Here is a 12,638-nt window from a genome sequence, read left to right on the forward strand (position 1 = left end):
TGTAATAATGGTGTTTTTGATACCATCTGTTAGCTAGCCTTTGTGGTAGTGTTTTCTTCATGGTCAGAGAAGGAATCATTTTTCTGTGTGCTATTATGCTGGCAGCTGCCTGTGATAACTGACAACTCTTAAAGCCAGTGTCATATTTGATAAAGGACTAGTATCTACAACATATGAAGAACTCTCATAATTCAACAATAAAAAAATCCAGGTAAAAATCATCAAAATATTTGAACAGATACTTCAGCTAAAAAGATATATGGGTGACAAAAAAACACATTACATTAGTCATTAAGGAAATGCAAATTAAAACCCTAATGAGATACTCTGAAACATCAGTTAAATGGCAAAAAGAAAAACAAACAAACAAACAAACAAAAAACAAAAAAACATGACAATATCAAATCCTGGCAAGGATGTGGAACAACCAGAACTCTCATGCATTCTGGTAGGAATGAAAATGGCACAGCTGCTTTGGAAAACAATTTAGTAGTTTCTTATATAACTAAGCACTCACTTACCATATGACTTAGCAATCCTGTTCCTAGGTATTTATCTACCCAAGAGAAATGAAAATATATGTCCACACAAAAATTTATACATAAATGTTTATAGCAGCATTATTAATGATAGCCAAAAAGAGCGGGGAGGCACTAAATGTCCATCAACTGCTGAAAATATAAACGGTGGTATATCCATGCAATGGAATGCTAACTGGTAATAAAAAGAAACAAACTAGTGATACATGCAACAACATAGATTAATCTCAAATGCACTATACTAACTAAAAGAAACCAGACTCAAATAGCTATATACTGTGTGATTTTGTTTATATGGTACTCTGGAAAAGATAAGATTATTGAGACAGAGAACAGATAGGGGGAAATGGGGGAGAAGATTAAATACGAACGGGCACTTTTTTTAGGTGATGAAAATGTTTTATATCTTGATTGTGGTGGTTATATGATTGTATGCATTTTCAGAATAAAAAAGTTGAATTTTACTTTATGTAAATTATACTCAATAAACTGGACTCTCTCTCTCATACACACACACACACACACACACTCTTGGACATAGATTGATTTGATACACGATGCTTTTCCAAATTTGAATTCCACTTAGTGTGTGATGTTTCTAGTATTAAAATTCTGACTATAGGCATTCTGGATGAGTATTTCAAGTCAACCATCTGCAGGATAGTTCTAGTTCATTAAACTGGAAAATGGGCCAAAAGTACTACAAAGTACTAGTTCTGATGTATAGTCTCCAGACATGGCTCCCTGTAGTGATGAGTAAAATAATTCTGGCCCCTCAATGCTGCATTTCATCTATTCCTTGGAACCCAAGCAGCTATGCCATCATTAGGATCCAAATGAGCCCCCTGGGATTTCTATGTTTGGATCTCAGGCTATTTAATGAATATTTGAGACCTTTAATAAAGCTGGTCCTTGGACACTACTTGAGGGTGAGGAACTCACCAGGAGAAAATTTTGCAATATATCTACTCATGAATGTAACTGATTATCTTTTAGCCAGTGAATTTGCCAGGCAGGTAATGAGTGGAACAGTGAGCCATGTAATAGATACAGTATTTTATCTATGATTCAGAATTTCTTTTTTCTTTATCTTGCTTTTAATTGCATTCTTTACAAAGTACTTTTAGGATTTGTAAAAAAAAAAAAGGAAAAACACTGCAAGTTTCAGTTTTAAGCTAAAGATAAAAAATATATTCTAATTTAATATGTAGGTCCCATAATTTTACTTCATGTAAGATAAATTTAACTGTAATGCCTTCAAATGATACCTGAATATTCATTTCCTTGAAAAATCTGTACAATTAACTTCCTTAGCCTTAACCGATGCCTCCTCAAGATCCATTCAATATTTTTCCAAACTCAGTATTTTAATTCCTTGAACCTTTTTTCTTTTACACATAAGAATGGCAAACTTACTCTGGGCTACAATGTCCTCAGCACTAGACTATTGCTTTGGAATTATGCTGCTGCTCCCAGCCAGACTGAAAAAGTAACAGGACAGGCCAAGTTTGGGAACCCATCTACCAGCCTGTTCTAGCTCACTTAGCAAGAAGCCCCTTTCTCATTTGGGGAACTGAAGCAGTTCCCTGTCTGTTTGCAGATCTTTTATTTTTTACAGGAAATTTCCAAGTTCCTAACTGAAATATCGAAAGAAGCTCATTGAAGCTAATGTATGTTACTGTTTAGGATTGAGCGTTTCTGATAGTGGGAAAGTAGATGAGCAGAGCTAATATGCAAATTTATGAAATAAGGCCCAATTTCAATTTATGCATTCTCTGATCTGAAACAGACTCTTTTGTCTTTGCTAGGTGATTAACTCTAAGGGACAAAATGCTTGAATTCTAAAAGTACATTTGACTTTTTAAATGGTAACCCACTTCTGTGTGGTGGGAACTTTAGATTTCTTTTCTAGTAGATTTTTCTTTACTTTAGGCACATTCTTCAGTCCAGGCGTTAGTCTATTGTTTTATTTAATACTTTGAGTTGGTGGTAAGTGAATACCTTTAAGAGTACTGGGTTTAAATCCCAAATCTGCAATTTAATAGCTGATGTGACTTTGAATATGTTATTTAAGTTCTCCATACCTTGGTCTTCTCATTTATAAAAAGAGGATAATATCAACATCTGATTGAGCTAATATGTGAGTTAAATACACAAATACATGTAAAGGCACTAACTTAGTGCCTGGCACATAGCTAATGATCAATGAATATGTTATTACTTTTCTTACAGTCTCCCTGAGGAGATAGAACCCACAGGGAAAGAACACGAAAATATAGACAATAACATACAAATGGTAACATAGCAATAAATATCATACGAGGAGTTGTATGTTTTAGAGCAAGAAAATAACCTCCAAGCAAATCCAAAACATGTTTTAACTACTCCTCCCAAACCCTATTGCATAGTCTCAGGTGGATGTCCAGATTATTCCAAGCTAATCCCATGAATTTCTTGGAATTCAGCACTTAAGATCCAAAGGTAAACAATAGATTGGGCAAATGTCTTAGAGAGAAAAGGCAGTTTTGGTGGGGAGCTTGCTTTATGCTTAGTGATTACAAATATCCTTTAACAGCTTTCAGTGAGAGTGGCTCTCTTGCAAAATTCCAAGGGAATTGTTTTCTGGACCATCTTACTTCCCTTTGGAGTAGGTTACAACCTACATTAATTTTAAAAGACCCCACCCCAACTTTTATTTCCCCCAGTTGTCTGATGTTTTAAACCTTACTAGGTTATTTACTTTCGTGCAGTCATTTTTTCCTTCCCTGGTTGAAAAGCAAATATCCCTGGTGGAAGAGAGGAGAATTAAGGTCCAACACTCTGCTGGCCAAATCCCTACTGTCATCCTTACTGAGTAGTGTGTCTACTACCACGCACAACCTAACCCTTGATGCTAGACTGTCTTGTATGGGTCTCCATCTCTTGTGACTATATCTAGTACCTAGTCTTGTTTGTAAATTCCTGTGGGCAGGAATTACGTCAAAAGATTTTTTAGAATATTGATTCACCTTGACCCTTTTTATCTCCTACATTAAACCTGTATAGCACAATTTGACATCAAAAGTAGGTGAACAGTAAATAGTAAATTACTACAGCTCATTATGATGACCTGATTTACCTTTCAATAATCCCGGACTGTAACACATTCTCTACTATTCTTTCAGAACTAGAAATTGTGGAGCAGACTGTGATTGTGGCGGACAGTTCTAGACCTTCTGGAACCATTGCAAAAGGCAACATGAAACTGTAAATTAAGAAGAAAGAAAATCTCTAAACAATTTCAGAAACCGATCCTTATGTATCCAGGATCATAGATATCGAACAGGCTACGTTTAAAAAGTCTTATTGCCTTCACGTTGGAAAAATTATCCAGAGAAATTTATGTTCACTTTGCATTAATCTGCATGTAGCAAGGCTCACTCATGGGTGATTTCAATAACTTACTTGACTCTTCAGTACTGTGTCCTTAGAAATGAGTCATTAGCATAGAAAGCTGCTTCTTGGAATTCTCTGAAACAAATCCATGCAGTATTGGTCTGCTAAATTCTAATCTAGACTAACAATAGCCTTTAAAAAACACATCACCAAAAAACAAGTCATTTTCCATTTCTCCTGAAAACTAATTTTGAGAAAATGTATTCGGAGCAAAGGAAATGATTGCTGGGGAGGCCTTTATAGCTTTTAAATTGGATTTGTGAAAAAAAAGTGGGGCTTAAGAGATGGCAGTGAGGTTGATGTTGGGAGTCATTGAAATGAAAAGGAGCCACTTTTGTGTTTTGTGGGAAGAGAAACAGAAATGCTGGATCTGAGGCGGTTCTCACCTAGAATACTGTTATTAGCACTTTCAAAGAATCTGAAAATGAAATAGGGCAAGTGTTTTTCCATTCTTGCCTAGGAAGATTAGGTAACTGAGACTTGCGTTTGCCTCAGTTCAACTATTTACTCCTAATTTGTATGAGGTACCTTATCATGTAAGAGGTAAGACGGAGCCGTAGGCAGTGAAAACAGGTTCAAAGACATAGTTTTGCCCAAATGCACTAGGAAGTTCCTGAAAGAACCAGGTTTCCAAATCTGTGAACTTGGCAGTGTAACAAGCTGTCTTGAGGGACCAAAGTAAGAGAGTGATGACTGTAGGGCTAAACTCTTACATTAAAGCAGAGTGAATCTCATGGGCTGTGTGAGGGTTTACCAGAAGCCCTTATAAACTTTGGCTATTTTCATAAGACTGAAGTAAAACTCTTATCTTTGGGGCTTAGGAAATAATGAAATACGCTAAAACACCCTTATGGAAGTTAAATAACGACATTTAAAAACTGACCATAGAAAGAATGAAGCTTGACAGTTTTTCATTTTTCTACTGCAAATTACAAATAATGTAAAGAAATATTCCTGATTGAATTGAAAAGAGGGTACATGAAGAATAAAGCGGATTAAGAGAAAGAGAAAGAAAAACACGGAGGCGGGTCTGCATTTACAGACTCTCTGGCCCCACCTCCAACCGGATCCGCCGAGATATAGCTCCAGCCCCACCTTAGCACTCCCAAGGGACCCTCCCTCTAGCCTCGTCTCTGTCCAGCTTGGCTCCGCCCTGCTCCTGGAGCAGCGCTTTTGTAGCCAGTCAGGGAGAAGCGAGGAGGGATTTCCGGAGTTTGAAAAACTTCCGGCGGGAACCGGAAGACGCTGTCACGCACGCAGACTCCCGGGCCTTCCGACACGCCGGGCGGGAAGGTGAGCTGAGTGTCCGCCTTGGCGGTCTTCCTTTGGGCTCGGGTCAGCCCGGCAGCCGGGCTCCGGTATTTTGGGGGCCATTTAAAAAGTATTGAGCGTTCACTTTGGAAATAACATCCCTTTTTAAAGTGACAAGTTTCATTACATTATAGTGTCTGCGGTCTCTGTCTTCATACCTACATCCGAAAAACCCCTCCTGGCTGTCGTTTGTCAGCTGGCGCGTCTTACTCAAATTGCAGCTCTTAGCGCATAGGGGCAGACAAAGGAAAAGTACGAGCAAACCTCGATTGTTTTTAAACCTCAAACTTTTGGAGACGAGAGGAAGCACCCTTTGATTATCAGATCGTGGCTGAATCAGCTGCATTCTCAGCAGTGAGCCAGACATATAGGAGGCGCTAAATAACTTGAGTTCCCACTCTAGGCAACTTTCCTCGAACCTCCCACAGGATGGCATGTAATTGATACTATTTTTGTGGAATGGGGATCGAGCCTAGTCTTAGTGTTTGGGGCTCTGAATTCTAGTCCTCCTCATGCCACATTGGTCTTCCCTTTGAGTAAACCATTTAACCTCACTGGATCTCAGGCTTCTCATTCACAAAAGAAAATATCAAGACGGTCTGATTTGTGCGGCTCTTTCCAGGTCTAATATTTTGTTTTTGTTACTCCATCGGGCATATATTCTGAGCACTTGTTGGTAACCTCAGGAAAACTTTAGGTGCCTCTTAAAAAGCTGTTCCCCTCCGTTCTCCTTAAATTTTCTAATTGTGGTTTTTCCATTTTTAATTTAATACTTGTGTGTATGCAGGTTTCTCCACCGCCTCCTCCTGATTTTCACTTGCTCCAGTTTAGTGCCTTTCCCCTTAGTAACATCACAGAAACCTCCAAGTTACTAATTTTGAATGTGCTCATGTGCTCATAGAGATATGACAGCTTGGTAGGCTAGAAAATCTCAAGCCACTAAGAGTAAGAATGTACTTCTGTACCATCATTTTTTCAAGAAAACAATGAGTGCCATGTGTAATTTTGCCTAATAGTGATGGGGGAAAATGTGTATTCTTCTATAGAGACCAAATATATTCTTCTGTTCATTTAATAAATAGTTACAGAGCAGCTATTAAGTGCCAGGCTAGTGTAATACAGAATTGAATTAGGTTAATATGATTTCATTCTTCATGGTGTTTACTGCCATGAAGTAAGCATGGGGGATGCAGACAATAAGTAAGGATAATTATAGGTTATGTTATATAGTACTGTGTAAAGGAAATAAATAGGGTCCTGTAATAATATATCTGGGACACCCATTTTAAGCCTAAAATTTTGTGCTCTGAGAGATGAGAAGGAGCCAGTTTTTTGAGGAGCAGGGATAATAGTACTCCAGGCCTAGTGGGAACCTGGGGTGGGAACGAATCATACTTGTTACGGGACTGAAAGAATGTTGTGACTATGGCTGAGGAGCTACAGTGAGGGGCAGATATGATTAGAAATGTAGGTGGGGGTCAGTCTTGCAGGGCACTTTAGAAGGCCATGGTAAAAATGATTTTAAGTGGAGGATGAGAAATCATTGAATGGATTTTCTAAATGATCTTTTGGATTGGTATGTGGAGAATAGGTTGTAGGGACAAGAGTGGAAGCAGGGAGGCCAATTAAGAGACTGTTACAGTAGTCCAGGTAAGAGATGTAGGGAACTACAGACTCTGGAGATCATGGAGATCTGAGATATATTTTGGAGGAAGAATTTATGTGACTTACTAATAGTCTAGATGAAAGAAAAAATGATTTTCAAGGCTTTCACTTGGCAAACGAAACTTTGGAGGATGATGGATGTGTTCATTATCTTTATTGTGGAGATGTGTATACATATGTCAAAACTTATCAAATTTGTACACTTTAAGCATGTACAGTTTTTTGTATGTCAATTTAGCTCAATGAAGCTGTTAAAAATTTTCCAAGTTTCTGGCTTAGCAAAGAACCATCCATCTTAGGTGGTTGATGGTACCATTTACTGAGATGGGGAAGACTAGGGTAGGAATGGGTTAAGTACGTGATATAGGTATTTAAAACCATGGAAATGGATGAAATTTTGCTTAATCTAACATCCTGTGATATGCAGTGAGGGACGTTGGAGGAATGGAGATAAACAGTACTTGAGAACATTGGTTTTTAAACTGGAATATGCATACCCCTAGGAGTATACCTGGTATAGACAGTTTTTAAGAAATAATTTCTAGGTCTTTAGCTTCTGTACATACTCTAAAACTTATCTGCCTGAAATTGGCCTATGTGTTCGTGCATATTCTTCTCCACCTCCCTTTTCAAATTTAATATTTTTTTCTCCTTGTTAAAAGACAAATTTACATCCTACTCATCTTTCAGTGGTATAGCATTGTCTCCAGAGTGCCTAAAAGGGATGTTTTGAAAATTTTTTTTCTTTTCAGGGAATTCTTTACTGGATAACCAAAATTTTATGAGCCTCCCAAGGGTTTGTTTATACTTATTTTCAATACATTTCTGTTAAGGCTGAAGCGTGGTTAGAATTGGTGCATGGTGGTCTGTGTGAGAATATTCTGAATTTAGGTCTGTTGTAGAATGGGGTGGTGGGAGTGGATGATCTGGTCGGGTTGTTTGTTAGGGAGCTTATCATCCTCAAGTTTTTATTCTTGGGCTGGTCAGATTCTCCAGAGAAGAGCCTTTCCATTTTCCTTACCTGGAGGATAAGGATTTGACTGGCAACTATTTGGGAGCTTAGTGGGAAAAGAGGACTGGTGGTGAGGTGGGGGATTTGTGTTTAGCATTCAGTCTGTATGGTTACCATGTCCACAACTGTACTTGGTGTTCTCTAGTCTAGAGACTCTGTTTTACCCTCTCCGGAGGTTAAACCTCCAGACGTTTTTCTGGCGCAGTTGCCTGATACCATGAAGTGGAGTAGGGCATCTAGAGATATTCCGTTGCCTCAGACACCTTACCCCTAGCCCTTATTCCCTTCACTCTTAGTTCCAAGGTATTAGGTACTGCTTCCTGTGATTTTTTTTTTTTTTTTTTTTGAGTCTCCCGCAGAGTAAATTGGTTTGGTTTTTAAATGGTTCCCACTGCTGACTTGGGATTTTAATTTTTATGTAGTGAAATCTGTTAATCTTTTTGGCTTTTGGAATTTTTTGAGTTATGCCTAGGAAAACCTTTACTTCCCCACCTCAACTCAAAATTATGAAAATAGTCTTCTTTATTTTTTTTGTAGTTTTAGTTTGTATATTTTAAATAATTAGTGTGGAATATATTTTTGTTCACAGTGTGGCAGTGGGACTTGTTTTACTCCAGAGAGAAAGCTGGTTGTTTTAACACCACTTATTCAATAATCCATTTCTCTCCTGGTCTGAAATGCCACCCCATCATACACTAATTTCCTCTGTTTTTGTATATATATTTTTTTGTTTTATTGTGGCACAATACATATAGCACAGAAATCATAAGTTACCTCTTCTTTATGATCAGTGTCTGAAAGCACTCATTTGAGGAAGGATGACCTGCATAAATGTAAAGTTCTAAAAAGCAGGTGAAGGAAAAGATGAAAGATTATCCCATCTACTTCCTAGGGACTTCTCGTTTTGCTCTCCTGGTTTCCTCTTAGCGCTCTTCTTCCCAGTAGCTCTGTACTGTCTGGACTGAGTTAAGCTATAGCAGCCAGGAGAGCATACTCTCTTTTGTGAGAGCCCTTTGGTATTTCTATGAGGCATTTCTCCAAGTGGAAGTTAAAACCAGAGGTGTTATAACATATGACTGGTTTAGGAACTTGTTTAAAGGATTCTAAGTATGTCAGAGTCTAATATAGTTTTTGTGGTTTGACATACATTGTTTAGCTAAAGTAAATTTTACTTCCTGTGTCATGTGATGTCTTTGGTTATTTGTCTTAATTTTTTTAGAGCTAGGTCTTTGAATTTGATAAATATTTAGTGGCGTTAGTGATTGTTTTACTTAGATATTGTGAACTTTTATTTATAAGGGAATGGAATATCTTGTTTTAGGAATAATGTGGCTGCTTATTCAGTCAATCAACAGTACTTATTTGACTGTCAGTTTTGTAGATGGACTTCTTTATACTGTAAGAAGATATAGAAAAGGAAAACTATTTCTTACATACTTTAATAATAGGACTTTATAATTTAATAAAGTCCTTTAACAAAGGACTTCATAATTTGCTATTTGGTAAACAATCAAAAACACTTGCTGTATACTCAAGCGTATAATCCTAAAAAAAAAACAACTATGAATTGTCACCGTATAGGAGCTTACATTTTTCCAAAGACGGTCCACACTCATTAAGCTTTGGAAATCATTGGAAGAGTATTAGCAGCTATTATAATTGGCAGCTATTATAATTTGGAAATCATTGGAAGGGTATTAGTAGCTATTATAATTGGAGGGGAAACTAATGTTTGGGCTTGTGAAGGATCCTTTTTTTCCCCTTTTGGCAAATTCTAGCAACAGAGCTGTTGGAGGGCTTTGCATGGTACATCATTTTGTAGACAAAATAAATGATCAGTCATTTAAGTGATTCAAATCATGCTGATTTCATGTTCTGTTTCTTCCAGATGTCATCATTGCCAAGAAGAGCAAAAGTAAAGGTCCAGACCGTAGTATCCAAAGATGAATTTTCTTCCTTCTCTGAGTCGTAAGCATATTTTTATGGGGGTGGGAGAATGGTGTTGTTTTGAGGAATTAATGCAATCTTTTACTAATTTCTCAAAAGTCATTTGGGTTGAAGAAGGCTATCATTTTCAGACATTCATACAACAGGTATTTATTGAACTCATGCTGTGTCTCTGGTTCTGTTTAGGTATTGGTGATAAACTATTGAACAAGGAGAAGAAAGTAACCAACTAAAAATATAATACTTACACTGAAATGTAAGCTCTATGAAAGCAGGGAATTTTTAATATTGCTTTGGAGCAAGGTTTCTTAACCTCAGTACTATTAACCGGATGATTCTTTGCTGTGGGGGGACTGTCCTTGCATTGTAGGGTGTTTAGCAGCATCTAGTGGTCTCTACTCTACTAGTGAGTAGAGACCACTAGATGCCAATAGCATCCTGCAACCCCCTGTTCCAGAATGACAAAAATGTCTCCAGACATTTGAGATGCTCTCAGTGAGAGCAAAATCGTTCCCAGTTGAGAACTTCTGCTTTAGAGCACCATAGTCGGTGCCCTAAAGATATTTGTTAAATAAATGACTTATTAATGTTAGGCAGTATTAGTACTATAAAGAAACACAAAGCAGGGAAAAGGGATAGAGAGCATGGTGAGTGGTTTTAGTGGCAGAACATTTTGGATACAGTAGTCAGGAAAGTTCTTTTGGAGGATGTGTCAAGAGATCTAAATGAGATTTGAGAGTGCAGCTTGCAAAGATCTGAGGAATGGGTGTTCCAAATTGAAGGAACAGCAAGTGCAAAGACCCTGAGGCAGGAATGAGCTTAGAGTGTTCAGGGAACAAGACCGATGTGGCCAGTCCAGAATCATCCACGCAGAGAGGGACTAAAAGTGAGATTGGAATGGGTAGGATCTAATAGGCTATGACCAGGTATTCGGCTTTATTTGAATGGGTCGGGAAGCCACTAGAGGGTTTGGGGCAGGGATATGGCATGATCTGGTTACTTTTGTAAAAGATAGTTCTGATTTCTTGATGGAGAACAGACTAAGAGTAAGGATAGAAGCAGGAGGATCAGTTAAGAGACTGTTATGGAAGCTTAGGGTACTAGAAGTGCAAGTGGTGAGAATTGGTCTAATTTGGGATATATTTTGAAGGTAGAGTAGACAGGCTATGCTGATGGATTAGATTGAGGGTGTGAAGGAATGATGAATTTGGGATCAGGTGTGAGGCTGGTAAATTCAGGAGTTCTGTTTTGGACTTGGTAAGTTTGAGATGATTCCTAGACATCCAATAAAAGTGGACATACAAGTTGGACTCAAATCATGTTAGAGATATAAAATTGAGATTGCTGTATGTTCAGCTATAGAATGAGATAAGGTCATCTAGTAAAAGAGTGTGTAGAACAGAAAAGAGGATTGAGAACTAAGTCTTAGAGCATCCCAGCATCAAAAAGTTGGGGAGAGGAGGACAATTAAGCAAAGGGTCTAAGGAGAAGCTGCCAGGAAAGTAGGAGGAAAAGGAGAAAGTGTGAAAGACTTGCTCTAAGGCGTGGGTGCCAGATGCTGTTGAGAGGTCCAGTATGATTAGGAGTAAGAGTTGTCTAGCTATCTTAGAACTGCCTCATTATAATAAAATAATATCTGCACTAAGTTTGTCTTCATGATAATTAAAGCACTTTTGTGCCTGTCATGTAATCTTTGTAATATTCCTTTGTGAAATTAACATGATGAGGCTGAGGTGGAAAGAGGTCCTTCTGCTCCGTTTGATGAAAGCATGAGGAGTAGCACCCTGGTTTTCTGATTCCTTGGTTTTCTAATTCTCATTCCTTTCAATTCCACTGCTATTGTGTAATGTTAATCTAACGATTTTCTGTTTGTTTGTTTGTTTTTTTTCTATTCTTAGGCTTTAGTTAGCATCTTTCTTAGAGACTATCAGTAGCTTGACCTATCATAACTATGCTCTCTTAGAGCATAATTTAGGTAAGCAGTCACCTAGTCAGGTTTTTGCCTCTAGGCAGAATTTAAAACATTTATAAAACCAGACATCTTTCACTAGTTTCAGTGAAGGAAGTAGTTATCCTTCCCACTAATATTGACCTTTTACTTTAGAGGTAGAAATAAAATTAACTAGGTTGGCAGGAGCATGGTGTTCCTTTACCAGAGTTCACGTGGCTGCTTTTTTTCCGCTGTTGCTGTGAGCTTGATTCTTAGGTTGTTAGAAAAGTACTGCAGCTGTACCTTACCCATCTAATCAGGAAACAGATCCATTCCATGAAAAGAAAAAAGGGTTAATTCAAACAGTTGGAAGGGTCTTGGTGTTAGCCTTTAGGTAATTGAAGGTGTTTCCTAGGGCCATTTTCCACTCCTTACATTGGTTTGAATAACTTAATACAATTTAAATGAATTTGATTAGCACTTAGGAAATTTAAGTGCTTTTCACTGTTAAAATGGAAAATCTCACAATGACTGTGGTGTGATATGACCCAGTAAATTGCTTAAAGTGATAAATGATTTCCTATGTCTTGAGCGTATGTGTATGTATTTATCTGTTAGGCGAGAGGAGAGTGGCAAGACCTGTGATTTACAGCATATCGGGGTATTTTACAGTGGTCCCTAATTGTTTGTTTCAATTTTTAGCAATATCTGTTCATAGCATGTGCTCACATCACTCCATTTTATATTAAACACCTCTTACCTTATTCTTTTTCAAGAAACATATGTCTTTTTTTTTTTT

The 12,638-nt window shown here is 37.7% G+C and overlaps 1 protein-coding gene across 2 annotated transcripts in view; it reads left to right on the forward strand.

Moving 5' to 3' along the window:
- Positions 1-5,139: 5,139 nt before the first annotated feature.
- SRBD1 (S1 RNA binding domain 1) overlaps positions 5,140-12,638 on the forward strand; it is a 185,224-nt gene continuing 177,725 nt past the window's right edge. For both annotated transcript variants that reach the window (XM_006909626.3, XM_015587611.2), the window contains exons 1-2: positions 5,140-5,267; positions 9,851-9,930. In XM_006909626.3, coding sequence (XP_006909688.1) covers positions 9,851-9,930 — 80 coding nt within the window. In that variant the 5' untranslated portion in view covers positions 5,140-5,267. The remainder of the gene's footprint in view (positions 5,268-9,850; positions 9,931-12,638) is intronic.

This window comes from Pteropus alecto, unplaced genomic scaffold (assembly GCF_000325575.1).
Source record: "Pteropus alecto unplaced genomic scaffold, ASM32557v1 scaffold131, whole genome shotgun sequence".
NCBI lineage: Eukaryota > Metazoa > Chordata > Mammalia > Chiroptera > Pteropodidae > Pteropus > Pteropus alecto.